The 21,942-nt window shown below is 55.5% G+C and overlaps 1 protein-coding gene and 2 long non-coding RNA genes across 8 annotated transcripts in view; 2 read left to right on the plus strand and 1 right to left on the minus strand.

Annotated features, from left to right (window-relative positions):
• GTF2IRD1 (GTF2I repeat domain containing 1) overlaps nt 1-21,942 on the plus strand; it is a 111,815-nt gene that overhangs the window by 76,415 nt on the left and 13,458 nt on the right. For 4 of the 5 annotated variants that reach the window (XM_077908262.1, XM_077908263.1, XM_077908260.1 and 1 more), the window contains 2 exons: nt 3,484-3,667; nt 4,221-4,249. In XM_077908262.1, coding sequence (XP_077764388.1) covers nt 3,484-3,667; nt 4,221-4,249 — 213 coding nt within the window. Of the gene's footprint in view, nt 1-3,483; nt 3,668-4,220; nt 4,250-19,210; nt 19,317-21,942 lie in introns of all 5 variants that reach the window. The other variant, XM_077908264.1, reaches the window with a different exon arrangement.
• Nucleotides 11,608-19,204, plus strand: LOC144319733 (uncharacterized). Of its 2 annotated transcripts, none has more exons than XR_013385456.1 (3): nt 11,608-12,171; nt 12,793-13,154; nt 13,341-19,204. It is a non-coding gene; the product is annotated as an uncharacterized LOC144319733 (long non-coding RNA). The 2 variants fall into 2 exon arrangements; XR_013385457.1 differs by lacking the exon at nt 11,608-12,171 and adding an exon at nt 12,178-12,623.
• The window catches only part of LOC144319734 (uncharacterized), a 54,760-nt gene continuing 51,007 nt past the window's right edge, over nt 18,190-21,942 (minus strand). Inside the window, exon 2 of the long non-coding RNA XR_013385458.1 lies at nt 18,190-20,177. This is a non-coding gene — a long non-coding RNA (uncharacterized LOC144319734). The remainder of the gene's footprint in view (nt 20,178-21,942) is intronic.

Raw genomic sequence — 21,942 nt, forward strand, 5'->3', positions numbered from 1 at the left:
GCAGCCCGGCGCCCTGGGAAGAGAGGCAGGAGCTTCCCACCTAGAGCCGTGGTCATTTCTGGGAAAACCATTCGTTCGTTCACGGACATTGCTTGAGCACCTACTACGTGCCAGACTCTGGGGGTAGAGCAGTGGAGGAAACAGAGCCCCTGCCCTCTTGGGCCCTGTAAACCAATGAGGTAAGACAGATATTCAGGAACTACACATGGAATCTACTAACAGGGAGGACCTATTCCATGATTTTGCAGGAAAAGAGCAAGCTGCTCGAGAGAGGATAATTTGGATACTTACCTTGGACTGGGAACCAGGGAGGCCTCTCTAAGGAGAGAACTGAAGGGTGGGTAAGGAGTTAATGTGGCAGCGTGTGAAGGCAGGACAGTCCAGCTGCGGTAATAGCACGTGCAAAGGCCCTGCTGTTTGTCCTCGGAAGGGACAGGAAGCTGAAGTAGGGGAGTCAGGCTGGAGCGGAGGGGCCCCGTAGAGGCTCCCAATCCAGTTACTATGGCCACAGACCAGATCACCCCAGATTGAGCAGCCTACAATCACGATGGCTATTATTCTTTCTCATGGGATCAATAAGTCCAGAGTCTGGGAGCAGCTCTGGGTGGCTCTCCTCTGGAGTCTGGCCTGAGGTTGTAGGCAGAAGGTGGCCAAGGCTGGAGTCCCCTTGCCAGCATCTTCACTTCCGGTGTTTGCCGGCTGGGCCGGGGGAGCAGCTGGTGCTGGAGTAGCCAGGCCCCTGGGGCATCTCTCCCCGTCTCTGCCTTGTCTCCACAGGGACCCTCCAACATAGCTTCCCCAAAGTGACTGGATTGTGAACCAGTCTCAGAAGCTATGCATCGTCACCTCCACCACATGCTGTTGGTCGAGGTCATTAGAGTCCCACCCAGGTTCAAGGGGTGGGGACAAAGGCCCCAGTTCTCTGTGAGGGAGTGTCGACGTGTTGCTAAGAGGAACATGTGGGATGGGAGAAATATTGGTGCAGCTGTCACTGGACAGTATAATCGGCCACAGCTCATAGCATGGAAAGTCCAGCAGCCTTCAGGATCCACTGGTTCCAGCAGGTCAGAAGTATCCTTGGTGTCTCTCCACCATGTTGGCATCAATCTCAGGCTGGCTTCCCACTTGCTGGCAGAAGGCCACAGCTGGTCGAGACATCCCACCTACATCTTGGGGAAGGAGAAAGAGAGCTGGCTGCTCCACGGGCTTTCTCCAGAGAGTGAAGGATTTCTTTCCTAGAATTCCCTGAGCCTTCTCCTTGTTTCTCACTGGTCCCCCCTGAGTCACATGTCCATTCCTCACCCAGTCACTGTGACATGGAGGGTGTTGGGGGGTAGAGCACGTGGGCCTGGAGACAGGTGGACACCCAAACTGTCAGCCAGAGAGAAGGGGCGGCGCCCTCACCAAGGGGAAACCAGGAGGAGATGATGGGTTCCATCTTGGATGTGTTGAGTTTGAGGGCTGAGTGGAGATGACCCATAGGCAAGTGGAGATCTGGTCTGCTGTTCAGAAGTGTCTGGATTGGATGTAAACCTTAGGCCATGAGGGTAGAGGAGCAAGAAAGATTATCCAGACCAAAGGCCAAGAAGCCCTGGTGTTTAGAGGTCAGGTCCAGAGGCAGCAGAGTGACCTGAAAGGGGGGAAACTGGGAAAATGGGGCCATGGACATCGAGAAGAGGGCTTCAGGGAGGGCAGCATGGTCATCAGTGCCAGACTTTGTTGAAAGAAGTGCAAGTGTTACTGGATTTGGCACCATGGAGACCGTAGTGCTCCCTCGCACCGGTGGATTGTGGGTATAAATTTTCCTGTGTGTCCAATTATTTTTTCATTTCAAAAAGGATTGCCTAGGGACCCCTGGGTGGCTCAGCAGTTGAGTGTCTGCCTTTGGCTCAGGTCGTGATCCTGGAGTCCTGGATCGAGTCCCACATCGGGCTCCCTGCATGGAGCCTGCTTCTTCCTCTGCCTATATCTCTGCCTCGTGCTCTCTCTCTGTGTCTCTCATGAATAAATAAATAAAACTTAAAAAAAAAAAGGATCTCCTAGCAATTGCATGTAAACTAGTTAGCAGCAAAATCAGGGTAAAGAATTAAAAAGGGGGCACATAGGGATGCCTGGGTGGCTCAGTGGTTGAGCATCTACCTTCAGCTCAGGGTGTGATCCCAGTCTGGAATCGAGTCCCACATCGGGCTCCCTGCATGGAGCCTGCTTCTCCCTCTGCCTGTGTCTCTGCCTCTCTCTGTGTGTGTCTTTCATGAATAAATAAATTAATTAAAATAATAATAATAAATTATAAAAACAAAGGGCAGCTGGGTGGCTCAGTTGGTGAAGCATTTGCCTTCGGCTCAGGTCATGGTCCTGGGATCAAGCCTGTCATCAGGCTCTCTGCTCAGTGGGGAATCTGCTTCTCCTTCTCCCTCTACCCCCTCCCCTGCTCGTGCACACAGTCTCTCTCTCTCTCTCTCTCTCTCTCTCTCTCTCTCTTTCAAATAAATAAGTAAAATCTTTAAAAAAATTTTTAAAACAGGCTGACAATCCATCAAGACAGAGTAGGCTCAGGGAGACAAGATAGGGAATGGCTGTGGATGGCTACAGGTTTTTTTTCCTGGAGTGACGAATATGTCCTGGAACTAGCTAGTGGTGATAATTTCACCACCTCACGTGTATACCCCAAACCCTTGGATTGTGAACCTTAAAATGGCCAGCTGTATGGTTTGGAAATTCTCTCAATGAAAAAAAACCACAAAACTGGGCTGGAATGATGGCACCAAGACAGGCATAATAGGAAGCCCTCGAGATTCTGTACTTGATGGATGCAGATGACAAATCGGGCTCTGAGTTTCCTGGGAGCCAGAACAAAAAGGGAAATACCATTCCCAGTGTCCCTGAGATAAAAATTAGTTTACTGCACAGAGAAGGTTCTGCTTTTGCCCTTTGAGCTGAGACGTGCAGAGATTTCTGCATTGTGTCTTCATAAAGGGACATCCTGCGATGCAGGGGATGATGCTCTCAATGAGCCCCTTGGAGGGATCCCAGTGAACGCCTTCCCTCTGTCCAGGAGGGACCCCAAACGCAATCTGCCCTCAGACCAGGCAGGTCCTGAACCAGGGTGAGGCAGAGCCTGGGGTCGGGGGACTTCTGGGGGGCCAGACGTTGTAGGGAAGGGCTAGCCATGCCCTTGGGTCCCATCTTCCAGGTGGGCCTCCAGATTCTCAGCCTGTGAGGCTGAGGAACCTGAGCTGCCCTCTCCCCCGTGGCTGAAGCCATACGTGCTCAGCCCATTCCTCAGTCCCCCTGGACACTCTGGACCCCTACACGACCCACTCACTAACTCCTGGTCCCCACTGATTGTGCCTTTTTACAGGGCTACACACCAGCCCTCTTAGACCGCCACGTGCATGCCCTCCCATCACATTTGCGCCCCTGTGCCCACACAGCAGCACTGCTCTGGCTCCTGATGACAATTCCTCTATCCGTTCTCAACAGGAGAAGCCCTGGGCATCAAATACCCAGTCCAAGTCCCCTACAAGCGGATCAAGAGTAACCCCGGCTCAGTGATCATTGAGGGGCTCCCCCCAGGAATCCCGTTTCGGAAGCCCTGCACCTTTGGCTCCCAGAACCTGGAGAGGATCCTCGCAGTGGCTGACAAGATCAAGTTCACAGTCACCAGGTACTCAGGGGAAGGGCGAGGAGGCCAGGCTAGCATGGGGGCTGGGGGGGCTCTTGGCCTTGCCTTTGACCTTGCCCTGCCCTGTTCTGCCCTCCTGACTGGTGCCATCCTGGGTCTCCAAGGTGGGCGTGGGGGAGGAGGTTGCAGAAGGGTGACTGCAGGCCAGCCAGGGTGCAAGGAACCCCACCTCCACCACCACAACAGGGGTGGCCTTCCTGTCACCTCCTGCCCACCTGCAGCACCCACTCATTGCCCTCCCAGCCCCAGGGAGAGGTAGTCAGCCCACTTTGGAGGGGAGGACACTGAGACAGGTGATTTGTCTGGGGTCACACAGAGCCAGCCTGGTCGGAGCTGGCAGGAGGCCCTGGCCACCCTCCCACACAGCAGCACTGCCACATTGTCATGGTGTCAGCCCCAGTAGTGAGTCCCCGGGCAGCTTATTAAAACACCAGTCTGATGCAGCAGGTGTGGGGTAGCCCCAGACATTCCTGGAGAGCTCCCAGGTCCCCACCCCGCCCCCGCCCTGATACTCCCATCTCTGTTTCTCTTCCAGGCCTTTTCAAGGACTCATCCCAAAGCCTGGTAAGAGGCACTGGCTGCGGGGGGGCCGCATGGCGTGGGAGGCCGGCTGCCGCACTGGGGGCCAGAGGCTGGAGCCCAGCTTACTGTGGGATGCCAGGCCCTGCCCCTCTGTCTCCCACCTCCTCTGGGTACCAGCCCCAGGTCGGAGGAGGAAGGCCACACTGGAACCTGCGGCAGAGGAAGGGGGTAGCAGAGGGTGGCAGGGGGGCGAGTGTGACTCATGTGCTCCAACCCCGCCAGGGTTCAGGAGGGAGGGAGGGGCCAGACCAGGTCAGTGCCCTCCACGCCTGCTGAAGGGGCCTGGATGACCTGAGTGCATGGATGAGGTTGGAGACAGGTGGTTCCTAATCACAGAGGGAGGGGCTTCCGCATAAAGCTCAGTGGTAAGATGCTGGTAAGTGCTTCCGCCTTTCAAAGCGGCCACCCCCTCCATCTCCTCCATGGGCTGTGTCCTGGCCTCCCAAACCCCGGATGAGAGGGGTGCCTGGCTGGCTCAGTCGGTAGAGCACACGACTCTTGAATTTGGAGTCGTGAGTTTGAGCCCCACGTTGGGCATAGAGATTACTACAAGAAAACAAAAAGTGAGAAAAGACCAAAAAAACCCTGAGTGAGCAGAGACAGTCTGTGTCCCTGCAGGGTGATGTGCCTACGTCGTGAGCACTCTGGGCTGGCCAGGATCCCCAGGGCTGAGGCTGCAGATGCCGAGTTGCTGACCGCAGGTCCTGTGTATGGAGAGATGGGAAGCCTTGCGGCCCAGCCCCAGCCCCACCCCGGGAGACCCTGCAGCTGCCCCAGGCCCTTGCGGAGGCTTTGCTGATGTGCTGAGAATGGGGGGATATCTGGAACATAGAGAGCCCTGTGGAACAGGAATCCAATGTCATGGTCACAGTAATGCCCGCCCCCCACTCCCACCCCAATGCACACTGACCCCTGCACCCCAGAGCTTCCAGTCCCTGGGTCAAGGCCTGACTTGGTGGGCTTCTAGGGAAGGGGCAAGAGGCCATCAAACTGCAAGAGGGCAGGACTTACTGAGGGGCGTAGAGATGGGGCCACTGCTGCTGTGCTGAGGGACCCCAAAGAGGAGGAGTGAGACTGGGGGCTGGCACCACTCCCTTCTCTCCAGCCATGGGAGCCAGGAAACACCTTTCCTGGTGTCACCCGTGGCCCCTGACCCATGCCTGCCTTGGGACAGGATGCCCAGCCCTCTGTGGACCTGCTTTGCTCCGGGACCATGGTGGGCAGCCTGTGGTCTGCTCACCTGCCCTGTGGCAGGGGCCCCAATCTGCAGGCCCTGGGGCTGATTGCTGAGCTCCTTCGACTCAGCTCCCAGCCCAAAGGGGGTTTGTGCCTGTGTCGGGGTCAGTGTTGGGCAGCAGAAAAGGAAGCACAGACCCAGCAGTGGGAAGAATGGCCAGCCTCCCTCTGCTGAGGGACAGCAGAATGGCAGTAAGGCAGTCAGTGCTCCCAGAAGGAAGGGTCTTCGTGGGGGCCTGAACCAGTAGCTGCTCGGGCAGGGCAGGGGCAATGCACAGGGGCAGCGCTTTGACTGTGACCTTTTCCTGTGTCCTTTGATGGAGGAGGAGACTGAGGCACAGGGAATATCAGTGACCTTGCCCGGATGCCCCACCTGTAGTGAAGGAACTGTTGGCACCAAAGCCTGGCTCCCTGCAGGGAGGCCCAGTGATCCGGGTGCGATGTCATTCCGAGCCGCCGGCCGGGTGGTGGAATGTCAGGCTTTGGGGATGAACACAGCGGGGCTGAGGGGCAGCCAGCAACCTTCACACTGAGCACGGAGCTTCCGGGCCCTTCCACTAACAAGGGCTTGCCCTCCGGCTAGGGGAGCTGGTGGCCCATTTGCTGTTAGAGCAACTTCTTGAAGCCTCTCAGCCAGTCTGGCTGTCTGCCTTCCCCTCGGCCTTTGCTTTGGCTCCTCTGTGTGCAGAGAGCTCTGGGAAATGCTTTCTTGGCCCACGTGGTGTGGAAGAGGGTGGCAGGCTGCCTGGAAGAGGAGATGGGAAAGTAGGCCTGGCCCAGCCCTCAGGGTGCGTCTGCCAGTGCCTTTCCAGGCATTGGCACTCCAGTCTGGGTGGCACCCTGGAGGGGCCGGGACAGACGGGGTGGCCAGCCAGCTCTGTGCTTACTCATGCCACTTGTCCTGCTGGACTGGGAAGGCGTCCAGGCTCACAGGGGCCTCCGAGGGCTCACCGGAGGTCATAGCCTGTCCCCAAGCCCTCCATCAGATAATCGCAAAAGCCTGGCACAGGCCAGCTCCCGGGGAACCGGAGCAGGAGCTCAGGTCTCTGGAGGGGGCAGGATATTAGCAGGTGCCATAATCTGGAAGAAGGTGGGCTGAACCAGATGCAGGTGTCCTGGGCATGTGGAGGGGTTACAGAAAATCTGATTTGTGTTGGGGGTCGGGGGCAGCACGTGGGCCATAGGAAAGCACAGGCTGGTGTTCAGACAGACCCAGGTTCAAATCCCTGCACCCTCTTTACTAGCCTTGTTACCCTGGGCTCATAATTTCACACCCCCAAGCCTCTAATTGCTCATCTGTATGATGGAGAAAGGCATACCTGCCTCCTTAGGTGATCGGACTTGGATAAAGGTGGGCAGTGACAGGCAGGCTGCGGAGGGGCTTCATTGTGATGCTTAAGTGAGACATTTGTAAGTCCTTCAGCCCTGGACCCGCTGTGATAGGAAGTGCTCAGCCAGTGGGGGTGTATTGTTATTCCTGAGGCTTAGGAACGCTTCCTGGAGGAGGTGGCATTGAGCAGAGCCTTGGAGATGAGCAGAACAGCGTGCAGTGCTGACCTAGGGCCCAGCCTGAGTGAAGGCACAGAGGGGCTGTCAGGGGATGTGGCTGGGCACAGGTAGGGGGTGAAACCAGCATGGCCAGGAGGGTGTGGTGTGGCGTGGCAAAGACACAGGCCTTATCCTGGGCACAGCAGGGCCTTCAAGATACTTTCCTGTTTCTTTTGTCCTCTTCCAAAAGTACGGAATGAAAACTCAGAAGCACAGGATTTGTAAAACTAAACCAGATTCCTACCAAAAACCTTCATTGCACAGTGGGAGAATCTGAGTCCATGTTCATCCCCTTTTCCCTGAACTCATGTGCAGGTTCCGGAAAGATTCATAGTGCCAGGGAGATAGGGACAGGGGAGGGCCTACCAAGTCTTGAACGTTGTGTGTCCACGTTGGTACCTATAAGACATCCCTGGACAACTGTCCATGCAGATGGTTGTTGCTCCCCATTGAGGCTTTCCCAAGGCCTGGAACCTTCTATGAAGCCCACCCGTGCAGCCACTTGCATACAGCAGAGGGTTTGAGCAAGAGCAGACCAGAGAGGGCACGGCCAGTAGGCGGTACAAGGATGTGAGGGCGGATCAGGGGGGGGCTGGGGGCTGGGGAGGTGCAGGGGCGTGAGGTTTGCGGCGGGGGGTGGGGTGGGGGGGGTGGGGGGGGTATCCCTGGGAGGGGAAGCCTGTGAAGGATGGCTCTCAGATTTTCTAGGTCATTTATTAAAGTCTCCCAGAGAAGCCTTTCCTAACAGAACCATCCTGAGAAAGTGAATTCTAAAGGAAATGATACTTTGAAGATCAATGGGTCGTTAAACCTGGGGCTTTCCCAGTGCTTCCTGGAATGTGAGCTGGGCGGAGTGGGGCGAGGGTATGTCAGCTCCTGGGCCAGCTTTGTTCTGGGTCAAAAGAGATGAGCCCAGGGACCTTTAGTATTGTCCCAGCTGGGTACATCACATCTGCCCTGGGGCCTCAGTTCTCCCCCTGGTGTCTAGTAGCCCTTTCTGCTCCTGCTGAGTGTTGGCCAGGTGCCTGGCTTATAATATAAGATGGGCTTGGGCCAAATCTGAAACCGTGGGTGGGACTTCGGATCTCAGGTCAGGAGAGCTGTGGGCCAGGAGCTTGATCGATCCCTAGGGGTTGGGGATGCTGGCTGGAGGGGGTCTGATGGGGGGGAGCCCAGGGCTGCAGATGGATGGCAGGGCCAGGCCCTCCACTGGTACCGGACTGAGCTCCAGCCCTGCCCGCAGTGGCCCAAGTGACCAAGGCCTGACCTCAGGAGCCCTAGCGTGTGGGCCCAGGAAAGGTGCACACCCTTGGAGCTGCTTGCCTCCTCACTGGGCGGCTCCTCACCTAGCACACACCTACCTGCCCAGGGGCATTGCATTAAAGCAGGGAGGCCAGGCCCGGCATGGAGCAGGGAGGCAGTTGCCTGGGGACTGCACAGGAGTCCCTGCCCGCCTAGCCCCAGGCACCCAGCTCTCGGGCACAGATGTGCATCAGGGGCCACAGGCCACAGGTCCCCACAGAGCACAGTGGTAGTATTTGCTGTGGAGAGGGATCTGGGTGAGCCTGGCACCAAGTCAAGGCATTCTCTCAAAACCCAGAAGGGCCCATGGCCATCAACACCCAGGACAGCAGAGGAGGGTGTTCAAGGTAATGCTGGGAAGAAGCAGGGGCAGTGCAGGAAGGAGAAGCCCTCGTAACCACCACAGAACATTCTAGTAGGTCATAAAAACCTGAAGGGAAACACAGATATGCGCCCGTGGTGGAAATTTGGAAGACAGAACTCTAAGTGCCCAGATGGCTGTTCATTTTTATGATGATACATTTCTTCCAGATTTTTCCCCAAGCTTTTTAATTTTACATCTCACTGTTCTATAAATTAATGTACATACACAATGAAAACATAAGCATTCCCCGATGTTTTTAAAACTCTTTATGATATTCCTTCATCAGTCTGCTTCATAGTTATGGAACTGTCCTGTCCCCCAAGGGGTGGACATTGGACACCACCTCACACTGTGGACACCTAACATCTACGTCATGCTTATGATCTGCCAGTTACAAAGCCTTCCCATAGCAGCACATGGGATCCCCCCCAATAACCAATCTTAAAGGAAGAACCTGAGTTTCAGAGAGGTTAAGAAACTTGATCAAAGGGATCCCTGGGTGGCGCAGCGGTTTGGCGCCTGCCTGGAGACCCGGGATCGAATCCCACGTCGGGCTCCCGGTGCATGGAGCCTGCTTCTCCCTCTGCCTATGTCTCTGCCTCTCTCTCTCTCTCTCTCTCTCTCTCTCTCTCTCTGTGACTATCATAAATAAATAAAATTAAAAAAAAAAAAAAAGAAGCTTGATCAAGGTCACACAGCACGTGCCCTTGCTTCCGGATCTTTCTTCCACAACAGGCAGCACTTTGCTGCTGCCTTCTGGCTGCCAGCATCTATAACAATGACCCTGCCTCTCCCTCCTTAGGCGCAAAATTAATCCTTTGAGTTTATTCATTTGTGCAACAAAAATCTATTGAAGGGGCATCTGGCTAGCTCAGTCAGAAGAGCATACAGCTCTTGACCTTGGGGTTGTGAGTTCAAGCCCCATGTTGGGTGTAGAGATTACTTTTAAAAATTATATATACATATATTTATATATATGTATGTATGTATGTATTTATACTGCCTACTTTATCGCAAGCAGAATCTAGGAATACAAAATAGACAAAAAATTTCTACCCTTGTGGAGCTTTATTTTCTAACGGGGAAGCTAAGAAGGACAAAGCAATGTATTCAATAGTGAGAAGCGACATGGAGACATACAACACAGGACTGTCAAAAAGACAATTTTAGATAGGCCAGCAGGAGTTGAGGCCTGAAAGAAATAAGGGTATGAGCCATGTAGAAATCTCCATCGGGGAACAAAAAAAGAAAAATCTCAGTCGAAGCATCCAGGGAAGGAGTTAGTGCAAAGGCCCTGAGGCCCTGGACATATTTTGAAAGTATACGGCTAACAGGATTGCTGATGGTGGAGAGTATGGGATGTGAGCAAAAGATTTTGTCCTGAGCAGCTGGAGGGCAAGAAGGGTCCGGATCTGAGTGTCAGGCAAATTAGACACCAAAGTGACCAGGTCAAACCAGATCTATAAACTATAAATCAGAGAGTGTCCTGCTGGAGACGTACAGGTGGGAGCTATTCCACATGTAATGTGTTTGAGTCATGAAACTGGATCACCGTGGGGATGAGTGTCGACAGTTGGAAGGGGTCCAAGAGAGCCCTGGGCCCTCCCGCATTTAGATGTTGGAGATAGGGCAGTCCCGGTGGCGCAGCGGTTTAGTGCCGCCTGCAGCCCAGGGTGTGATCCTGGAGACCCGGGGTCGGGTCCCGCATCGGGCTCCTTGCATGGAGCCTGCTTCTCCCTCTGCCTGTGTCTCTGCCTCTGTGTGTGTGTGTGTGTGTGTGTGTGTTTCTCATGAATAAATAAAATCCTAAAAAAAATAAAAATAAATTTAGATATTGGAGATAGGAGAAGAGACAGGCGGGCGGCCAGGGACAGGCCAAGTGAGAAACTTGGAGGTGACCACTGAACCACGTGCTGCATTCAAGGTCAAGTATGGGAGACCTGAGACTGGACCATGGGGGTTGAGTGTCCCCCAGAGGTCATGGGCAGTGTGGTTAAGAGCAGTTCTGGGGAGGGGACCTGAGTGGAGTAGCAAGCTTCAGAGGGAATGAGAGCAGAGAAATGGGTCGCAGCAGGGACAGATGGCCCTTGAGGGGCAGGAGAGAGATGGGGCGGGTCTACCAGCTGAAATGGGATCAGGAGCGGGTTTTAGAGGTAAGAATAGCCACAGCATGAGTTTAGAGAAATGAGTCAGGGGGAGGGAGGCAAGAAGAGGGACACTCCCCTCCCCACCCCCCAAAACAGGATGGATGGAAGAGGGGAGCTGAGAACTGCGGGGAGATCGCCTGCCGACTCTTCCTAGGGGGACAGGGACGTGATGGGGCAGGGGCGGTGGGTCCCAGTAGGGGTGAGAGACTGGTGGTGTCAGGTCCCAGAGGCAAGGGTTAGAAAGATGGGAAGGGACAGTCCTGTTCCATCCTATGGGCCACCTTAGAAGATGGTCGCCACTGTAGGTGACACAGCAGGTCGAGGCACAGAGGGCCAGGGGCTTGGAAAACGTGTGTGCGCAGGTGGATTGGTCCCCAGGAAATGCAACGGGAGCCTTGAGGGCGTCCTGAGCACCAGAGCCTAAGGTCAGTGCCACCTGCAGGCAAAGACCAGCCCTTCTGCCCCCTGGAGACCTAGTTCCCTGCCAGGCCACCGGAATCTGAGACCAGGGGAAGGCAGGCATTCCACAAGCGCGGGTAGCTGTGAAATGACTGTGCCCCGCTTCTGCTGAGCACCGCCCACACATGCCAGGGCCCGCGGAGCCCTCCACAAGCCTGTCGGGTAGAGGCCGGGTAGACGCCGTTGTCATCCCCGCGTCGCGGCTGAGCACACTGAAGCTGCAGGAGGCGGCCTGGCTTAGGACGGGGCCTGGGACACCCCCAGGTCTGTGCTCTTCTGGGCAGCGGGGGAGGAGGGTAGCGAAGGAATGAGGCCAGGATTAGAAAAGGCAGAGACCACAACTTTGCTGGTGACTCAAGCTTTATCTTGTAGCATTGGAGGCTTTTTTTTTTTTTCAGTCAACAAAATGATAGGATCAGGTTTGCATTGTCTTACAATTACCATGGTAACCACGCCTCCACCCACCACTGGGTGGATTGGAAAAGCAACACTGGGGCGGGTAAGCCAGGGAGGGGTGAGGAGGCTGACCCCAAGCCGGAGGTGGGTGGTGCTGGGATGTAGAGGTGGCAGCAGTGTGGGAGGGAAGCCGGGGGAAAGTTCTGGAAGGATCACAGTGGTACCCATGCTGCAGGCAGGGTCTCCGGGCCGGTGGACCTCCAGGGGCCAGGGAGCCTTGGTGGGACCTGACTGGTGCTGCTTTAGCACAGGGTGGTGAGGGGGCTGGGCACGGTCCCTGTGAGGGTGGCCGCTGCCACCACCACTCAGACCAGCGCATGGTCAGTGGACAGGGCCTGCGAAGGACCAGAGAGAGGCGGAGCCCCAGGGAAAGGAGATGGAGGGATTTGCTGGTAAGAAGATCTGAGAGCAAGGCCTTTCTGGGAAAGGAAATAACTTTCTAGAACTATTCTCAAATAGCAGTAGCAAAAGAAAGGCTTGTTGGGTAGTGAGGTCCCTGTCCCTGGGGGCATCTGAGTTGATACTGAGCAGCCACTTCCCACCAGGGCCCACTGGGTTTCCCAGCAGGAGCCACTGTGGCTTGACTGTCACCTGCCTGGAGACTGGAGCCCTGGGCATCTAGAAGCGGGAAGGGCTGGGAGGGGGGTCCTCACCCACCACATCACTTCCCAGTGCCGCCCAGCTCCCTCCTGGGCAAGCGCAGGTGTCCCCCACCCTGCCGGGCGAGGGGACCCTCCGCTAAGAAGCCAGGAAGCGGCCCCCCCACCCCAGAGCAGGGGCTCCGGGTCCCGGAGACGGAGACCGAGCAGAGCTGCCGACTTCCTGTGTGACTCCAGCAAGTCAGGTTTGCCTGCCTGGGCCTCGGTTTAGCTCCCAGTGAAGTGGGAAGGTCCCAGCGGGGGGCACCCCGGGCGCAGGGCAGGGCAGCGGGGAGCACGGGGGCGAGAGGCCGGCCAGGCGGAGCGTGGAGGGCCTGGAAGGCCTGGCTTTGCAGCGTGTTCTGGACTCTGCAGACCCGGCCTTGGCAAGCTCTTCCGCTGACGTCCCCGCGGCCGGAGCCCCAGCGCCCCTGCAGGGCAGGGCCGACGTCTCGGGAAGGGTCCCCAGCTCTCTCTGGAAAGTCCCCTCACAGCCTTAGTGTGAATTTTACCTGAAGGAACGGGTTCAGTTCCATCCTGCTGAGGAAAGGAAACCATCACACTGACGCCCCAGAGGCTGAAGTTGGAGAAGCTGAGCGGCGAGTTGGCCGAGGGCCTCCCACGCAGGGGGCTGAGAACTGCTCGCAGAGCAGAGGGGGAGGCGCACGGAGGGCTCTGCTCGCCCTGGTCCCCACCGGGGCCCCTGCTGGGTCTCTGCGAGGCCTCCCGTTCAGCAGGTGCGGCGTGGGGTGGGCTTCCTGGAGGAGGGGACTGGCGTGGGGCTGCTCTCAGCGCAGGGGAGGGGGAAGGGGTCTGCCGGGGTGGGGGGTGCTAAGCCCCCCTCTGCCCCCTCCGGCACCAACTCCATCGCTTCTGGGCTGTGTGATGGCAGATAAGTGAACCTCCCGTCTCTGGACCCCCAGGTCACTCGGAGCGAGGGGGGACACCAACGGTCCCCAGGCCCTCCACCCTTCGGCCGCCCCCACGGTCATTTCAGCCTCTGGAGATGGTCCCACGCTCCACCTGCATGTGCCCCCCCCCCCGGGGGGCCCTCCCCACACCCTCGCGCCCGACGCTGTCACGCTCTGGAGAGCTCAAAATAAAACCCCTTTCTCGAGTTTCTAAAGATATCCCAGTTCCAGCGCCAGCCACATGTTTCTCCACTTAATTATCTCTGCTTTTCTTTGTTAATTAGGCTCCAGTCGCAGTCTCCCTGCTGCCTTCCCGGGAAGAGCTGGCATCTGCAGGGCGGGGCCCGGAGGCCTTGGGCAGGTGCCCAGCTGCCAGGCCGGCCTTGGCCCTCTGCCTCCTTTCTTCCAGGCAGGGCGGCGGGGGCCGCTGACCAGCGCCTTGTCGGGAGGCCCCTGCCTTTTCCTGGCCTGTGGCGACCCAGCAGGGTCGTGGCAGCCCTGCTGGTTGGGGAGGGGGACCCCGCGGTTCCTGAAGGTTGTTAGGACTGGGGACTCCACGGAAGGGGGGGCGCGGCTTCATGCTCCTGCCACATTCCAGAAAACCACATTGAAACCAGTTCTCCGGCTGGGACCACCCAAGCTCTCAGAAACAACCAATGCCTTTATAATTGGGCTGGAATTGAGATGGGAAGCGTCGCCACCAGGCACCACGTGCTGAACAGACGTTCTCGCTGGTGCAGAAATGCATCTCTGAGCCACAGGGGTGGAGGCATGGGCACTTAGGATGGTTCAGCCTGTGTGGTTTACTGGGTGGACTCCATCTTTCTCATGGGGGGGAGGTCTGGTGACGAAAGAGGCCTCCTGGTGGGAGGTGAGAGTAGGAGACAGGCAGTCCCATCCTTCTGAAGCCCTCAGCAAGCACGGGGACCAGATACTCCCGTTTGGGAGCTCAGGTGCTGGGCAGTTCCAGGGCTGCAGTGAGGCCAGGGCACTAGGCTGGGTGCTGGGCTTTCGATCAACACCAATTGGAAAAAAACACAAACCCTGCCTCATGGAACTGACATATGGTGTGGGCGCAGAGAATAAGGCACAAAGCATAATAGTATGTTAGATGTGTGCTCAGGAGAAGCGGGCCAGCAGATGGTAGACGGGGTGTGTATTGTCGGGGGGTTGCATGTTAGCTAGGCCGTGGCCTGGGAGTACTTCGGGGTGTACTCAGGGGGTGGTAGTGAGCCGAGGAGCTAGGGAAGAGCAGTGCGTGCAAGGAAAACAACTGCAAAAGTTCACCTACCAGGGTGTCAGAGGAAGAAGGGGAGGACATGGTAGGGGAGGAGGTAGAAATGGGGAGAGAGAGCAGATTGTGTGAGGCTGGATCAGAACATTGGCTGTTGGGGCGCCTGGGTGGTGCAGTGGGTTAAGCGGCAAACTCTTGATTTTGGCTCAGATCATGATCTCAGGGTCATGGGATCGAGCCCCACGGTGGTCTCTGTGCTCAGTGTGGAGTCTGTTTGAGATTCTGTCTCTCTCTCTCTCTCAAAAAAAAAAAAAAAACTAATAATAGTAAAAAGAACATTGACTTTTGCTCCCAGGTCAGTGGGAGCCAGTGCAGGCCTCTGAGCAGGGGAGAGAGGGAATCCAGTTCAGGATTGAACAGAATCCCTCTGGCTGCTGGGTGAGGATAGCCAGGCTAGAAGCACGAAGAGACAGGGTGGGGAGGCGCTAGTGACAATCCAGACTAGGCCTGGTGGTGCGGGCAGAAGTGGGAGGGCCGTGGGGAGTCAGGGGCTCCGGGTAGAGTTTGTAGTTAAGCCAACAGAATTTGCTGGTGTGGGCTATGAGTCAGAGGAGTGGTGTTTGACCTCAGGGATTCCAGCTGGGCTTCCAGAAGGATCGTGGTGCTGGTAGCTGAGACAGGGCTCGTGCAGGAGGAGCCAGCTGGGGAGGTGTGGGGAATCAGGCCCGTGGTTTGTGGGATGTTGAGTGCAGGGTGTCTGTCCCCTAGCAGCACTTCGATGCACAAGTGGGGGATCAGAGGTAGTATCAAATATAATGAAGTATAATTTGGGGAATCACGAGTATGTCGCTGGTTTCTAAAGCCCTAAAACTGGACATCCGGGTGGCTCAGTTAAGCATCTGCCTTGAGCTCAGGTCATGATCTCGGGGTCCTGGGATACAGCAGTGGTGGCTCCTCAGTAAAGCCCAGGCCCCCTCCACAGAGTTACAGATGCCACACAGATGGGGCAGGAGAAAAAGGTGTGCCCTGCCCACTCCAGAAAATAAGGCAGCCCCGAGTTCCCATTATGTGCTCTGTGCAACTGAGATGATGTCCCCGTGATGTCTCTGGTGGTTGGGAACAGGAAGAGTGACACCAGCAGAGGGTCCCGGTTGCCAGGGGAAGGAGGATGGATTTGCCCCCACGGACAACGCAGAGTCCTCAGCAAGTTTTAAGCAAAAGGATGGCGGGGGTCCCCTAGACTCTTGATCTTGAGAATGATTGACGTGACTTGCAGAGCAGAGAACGCTCTTGGGGAGGCCAAGCGGGAAGTTCTTGCTGCAGAGAGCAAGTGAGATGAGCGGTTTGGAGGCCTAACTGGCTGTGGGGTGGGCCTGCCAGAAGTTCCTCTGGGAAAGTGGCCCTTGTGGTGACCATCTGCATTTGTGGGCGAGGGGGCCACATGGGGCTGGGACAGGTTTGAACCAAAGTGCCCCGATTTAGTGGCTTAAAGCAGCACAGATATTATTTTTCCCTGTAGAGTTGTAGAGCTAAGAAACCCCGGATGAGCCTTGCCAGGCTCGAATCAGGATGTCAGGGGCAGGTTCCCTCTGGAGGCTCTGAGGGCAGAACCTGTTGCCTTGTCTTTCCCAGCTTCTAGAAACCACCTGTGTTCCTCGGTCTGGGGAGGGCTTCACTCTGACCTCTGCTTTCACTGCCCCGACTCCTGCCTTCAACCTTCTTGCCTCCTTCTTAGAAGGACTCTCTAAATGTAAATGTGATTACATTTAGGACCCACTTTGGATGATCCAGGATAACCTCCCCATCTCAAGATCTTTACCTTAATCCCACCAGCCAGTGTCTGCCATCATGTAAAGAAAAGTCGCCACAGATTTGGGGAACTAGGATGGGAACAGTGTGGGGCCACTACTCAGCCTGCTCCTGGGTTGGAAGCAGCGACCAGGAGAGGACCCCAGAGAAGGAAACCCAGAGAGGAGGGAGACAGGTTGGAGGGAGCTGTGCAGAGGCTGTTTGGGGATGTGCAAAATCACAGGTGCTCCAGGAGGCAGTTGGAAATGTGGGTTTGGGGACTGGGGGTACAGAGAGGGGGAGAAAAAAACTGCAGTGTAGACAGAGTAGGAGAACCTGCTCTTTCTTCCCTCCCCCCACAAGTGGAAACAAGGTCCTGATAAGCAGTCAACAGGATCACAAGCCTGGGTTTTGAACACTCTGTCCTCCAGGCTGGACGGGAGAGGCTGCCATGCCAGCTGGTTAGACATCTGGGGCAAGTCCCGGCCCCCACGTACTCACACTGTGTAACCCGGGCCAGGTAGCTGTCTGTGTGCCTCAGTTTCCTAGTCTGTAAAATGGAGGTGTTCACAAGGCCAGCCACAGAGGGTTGTTGGAAGGATTAAGTGAGCAAACCTATGCAGAGCTCGAAGGACAGTGCTTGACTTCTCTAACAAGCATGGCATGCCCGTGGTATTGGGCATCATTGCAGGTGCTAGGGCTTTAATCATGCACAGGTGAAAGCAGACAGGTGTCAGCCAACAGGGAGCGACCACACTCTGTGTTGGGCTATAGCATGGGATGCTGTTGTGCAGTCACTGGATCGTGTTCTGGAAATCACCCCCGTACCCCCCCGGGGATGCAGCAGGACGTGCATTCTCTCTACCGCTGGCCTGTGCAATCAAGTGCCCAGATCTGTCGTCTTTCCCAAGAGGGGCGCTGTCGTCCTGTGCATCATGCTTAGTACACGGCCTTCTGTGCCTGGCCGGTCATGGCCACAGTTCAGCCCAGGGCTTGGCCGGCCTTGGGGCAGTGACGTCAGTGACATCTGCTGTGTAGCTGGGACCTTGGAGGAAGGAATGGGAGCGGAGACAGAAGGAGGTGATTCCCCTTGGGAAGGGTCATGTGCATGGCTGGCACCAGGCAGGATTGCCTCTCCTGGGTGAACCCCCACAAGAAAACCTGGTGTTTGCCCTGCCAAGCCTGGCTGACAGGTTCAAGCCATAGGGCTGCAGGAGATTTTGTAAGAACACCCCAGAGGAGGTGCTGGGCCGTCCTCAATGGGAAAGCAGTACCCAGGGGTTAGAGAGACCACGTCTTAGTGTTAGCACCACTGATTATGGACCTTGTGGCCTTGGTGACGTTGAGTAGGCACCTTGACTCCTGTGAGCCTCAGTCTCCTTATCTGTAGAATGGGGACCATAGTACCTGGAGGTCAGGCTTGTTGTGAGGAGTGAAGGGCAGATTTCCAGGCACGGTTTCCGGTGGGCTTGTCATCAGCAGGTGTGAGATCTGCATCCCAGTGTCTGGCCACTGAGAGGGCAGTGGAAGGGCCTGGTAGCCCCAACACAGGACGCTCTAGCCAGAGAGCCCCATCAGCCATTGTTACGGCTCTTTGGGTGCAGCCTGTCAGCTAGAGGTCACAGAATTGGGCTCCAGGGAAGGGCAGGGAGCGCCTTTCCAGAGAAAGGAGATGGACTGATGTGGACACAGAGCCATGCCCAAGGAAACTCTGGGGGAGAAGGCTTGCTTTCTTCCCTCTGTTCTCCCCATCTCCTCTGGACCTCATGCATGGACCAGATCAGTCATGATCCATGGTTCAAGACCCACTCTGCCATTGTTCATCCCTGCATGTGACCATTGTTTGGTTGATTGATGTAATATTTATTTCATTTTGAAATAATTTTTAATTTCCAAAGAGTTGCAAAGATAGCATAGAGTCCCCAGATATGAGATAGAGTCCCCTTTGACCCACCTAGGGTCAGCAGAACCACGTGCCTTTGTCAACGCTAAGAATTTATCCCCAGGTACCTGGGTGACTCAGTCCATTGAGCGTCTGACTTCAACTCGGGTCATGATCTCAGAGTCCTGGAATTGAGCCCCAAGTCAGGCTTCCTGCTCAGCCGGGAATCTGCTTCCCCCTACTGCTCCCCCACTCATCCTTTCTCTCTCAAATGAAATTAATAAAATCTTTTTAAAAAGAAAAAAAAAGGAACTTAATCTTGATCAGTACAACAAGACTAACTAAACTGCAGGCTTTATATTTAAATTCCGTGAGTTTCTCCACTAACATTTTTTACCTTCCAAAAGCCACTCTAGGTACTATGTTGCATGTAGCATGCATCTGTTTTTAAATATTTTATATAAAGAAAAAATAAAAATAAAAAAATAAAGATTTTATTATCTATTTATTCATGATAGACACACAGAGAGAGGCAGAGACACAGGCAGAGGGAGAAGCAGGTTCCCTACAGGGAGCCTGATGTGAGACCTGATCCCAGGACCCCGGGATCACGCCCTGGGCCAAAGGCAGATGCTCAACAGCTGAGATACCCAGGCGCCCCATGCATCCGTTTTTAGTCTTTCATTCGTATTCTTGCTCATTCGTCTACTTGTCAATGAATATTGCAGTGAATCCCGTGAGCCCACCACCCTCCGAGAATTAGAACATTCCAATAAGGTGCCCCAACCCCCATGCTCTCCCTCATCTTGCCCTCCTCTCTCCCCTTATCCGCGGTTTCGTTTTCCGAGCTTTGGCCACTCGCAGTCCACTGTGGTCCAGGAGCAGGGATTGTCCTCTTGATGGGTCATCAGGCCAATAGTAGCCTAACTCTGCATCCTGACGTCCACACCGCTCACATTCCTTCATTTCCCCACGCAGGCGTTTTATCCTCTCACATCATCACAAGAAGGGGAAGTACACTACAATCCGGTATTTATTTTGACAGAGAAATAGACCACATTCCCACGACTTCTGTTACAATATGGTACAGTTAGAATTCTGTTTTGTTATTGTTCATCTCTTACAGGGCCTGATACTTTGTCATCGGTGTGTACGTCTAGGAAAAAACATCTAGTGCATATACAGTGGCCTGATTATGTGTGATTTGCCTAAACCAAAATGGTTTCCTTTCACTTGCTTTTTACTTTTTTTTTTTAGATTTATTTATTTTAAAGAGGGGCCGGGTAGGGAGTGCAGAGGGAGAGGAGAGGGAGACTCTCAAGCAGACTCCCCGCTGAGCGTGGGGCCCCAGCCCACGGGGCTCGATCTCATGACTCGAGATCACAACCTGAGTGGAAACCAAGAGTCGGTCGCTTCACCGACCGAGCCACCCAGGCGGCCCCCGCTTTTTACTTCTCTAAGCAAGGTGTGTCCTCATGTGCCAGGTCTGGACTTGCTTTCCTCACTTGCCCTTATGTAATGCGGTGCTGGGCTGGCTGCCGGTCGCTGCTCCGTGGGGTTCCAGCGGGTGACCCTGCCACTCTGCCGTCCTCAGCTGCTTGGGTTGCTTCCGCGCCGTTCCTGTTAGGAAGAGTGCCCCTAGCACTCTTGACCGTACTTCCTTTGACACATGTAAGAAGTTTCTCTGGGGGGTGAGAGCCTCCACCCCACTGCCGCACATGCTTGGCCTCTGAGCCTCCGTTTCTCCGTCTCTAAAACAATGACGGAATTCCTGCTGCACCGAGGCAGGTGGAAAGGTAATGCTGAGCCCATCTTCTTTTTTGACGAAGGCCCAGAGCCAGGAAAGGAAGGTGTTGCTTGCAAGGTGCCCCCCACCAAGGGTGGGGGAGGGCACGAGGCAGCTATTCCAACCAGGTGGGGACCCCTGTGGAGACCCAGCCCAGGCCTGGAAGAGAGGAGGGGAGGGGATGTGTGGAAGCCCTGGGAGAGGGGAGAGGAGGAATCAGGCTCCTCCCTCCCCCCCCCCCCCCCCGCCCCTCCTGCACGCAGACACCAGTCTGAGCTGCCGACCTCAAGCTGGTGGAGAGGCCCGCGCTGGCTGTGCCGGGCTCTCGTACTTTGCCCTGGGAGAGGGCTGTGGAACCACTGCGGGCAGCTCCCCCGAGCCAGCTGGGTTCCACTGCGCACCTGGCTCTGCTAGGATTTAATAAGCTTGGTTGCTTTCTTCCCTCAGGCAAAACTGCCTTAATCCTGGGGCTAACAGACGGCGGATTAGAAGGGAGCAAATGAGAGCTACTGGGGCAGGCGGAGCCAGAGAGGAGACCAATAAACCGGAATAAGAGGAAGAGAGGCAGAAATGCCCACAGGGTGGGCCTGTCATCAAGGGTGTCGCTGCCCTGGGGGTAGGGGGTAAAGGTCCCTGGTGGGTGGGGGAGGGTCCTGAGGCCGACCCCCCCCTTATCCCCGCCCCCTGCCCCACCGTGTGCTACATCAGAAAGAGCTATTTGATGCATTTGAGTCAATGGCCTGCCCCCAGATGGGTCCAGCAAACCAGGGGATTTGAGAGAATAAGCACCTGTTATCTGAAAGAGTCTCACATGTCAAGTTTAATTCCCCGAGCCTCCAGGATAACTGAAGCATTGATCTGCTAATAATGTCGGGGACAGCCTGACTCTGATGGTGGGAGGCCTTCAGCTGTTTTACATGTGACATCACGGGATCCTCCTGGGCAGGCCGGGATTCCCATCTGGGGGATGTGGAAACAGACCCAGAGAGGTTGAGTGACTCTCCAAACACCATATAGCATTAGGTGTAGAAAAATCGAGATAGCCTTGCAGTCTGCTGAGCCAGGGGCTCCCATGTCACCAGTCCTAGGCCCCCCTTTCTTCCCACTGCATACAGGTATCCAGGCGGATACACTGGGGGCACGCACACTCCACCTTGAGCCCTGACTATGACCTCTCCAAATGGAGAACATTCTGAAATGTTTGCAGACACCAGTGTCCTTTATAGCCAGCCTGGGTTCAGGGGAGCTCAGGTAGGTCCCCCCCAGAATAGGTTTGGTGACTTGGGCCTCAAAGCAGTAAGACCAGCCCTGGGGACCATGCCAGGCACGGCCGTAATGTCGTCACTTGGTTCTCGTGGCCTTCTCTGTTGTGGTAGCGACTTTCCAAATGAGGAAATCCAGTGGTTTGGGGAATTGTTCAAGGTCACGCGCTAGCTGAGTGCAGTAAGTCAATCGGAGAAGGACAAACAGTGTACGTTCTCATTCATTTGGGGAATATAAATAATAGTGAAAGGGAATAGAAGGGAAGGGAGAAGAAATGTGTGGGAAAGATCAGAAAGGGAGACAGAACATAAAGACTCCTAACTCTGGGAAACGAACTAGGGGTGGTGGAAGGGAGGAGGGCGGGGGGTGGGGGTGAATGGGTGACGGGCACTGAGGGGGGCACCTGACGGGATGAGCACTGGGTGTTATTCTGTATGTTGGTAAATTGAACACCAATAAAAAATAAATTTATTTTTAAAAAAAAGGTCACGAGCTAATAACAGAGGTAGGATTTGAACCCAAGCTGTCAGCTCTCAGAGTAAACACTTAACTCCTGGCCATTGGGCTGCCCTTCAGACTGGGTTTATGGCTGAGGCCCCACAGGGCCCCAGTGACTGAGCTCTCTCCACCCCACCCCATGTCCTCTGAGGCAGTTTCCTGG

Source organism: Canis aureus, chromosome 8 (genome assembly GCF_053574225.1).
Source record: "Canis aureus isolate CA01 chromosome 8, VMU_Caureus_v.1.0, whole genome shotgun sequence".
Lineage (NCBI taxonomy): Eukaryota > Metazoa > Chordata > Mammalia > Carnivora > Canidae > Canis > Canis aureus.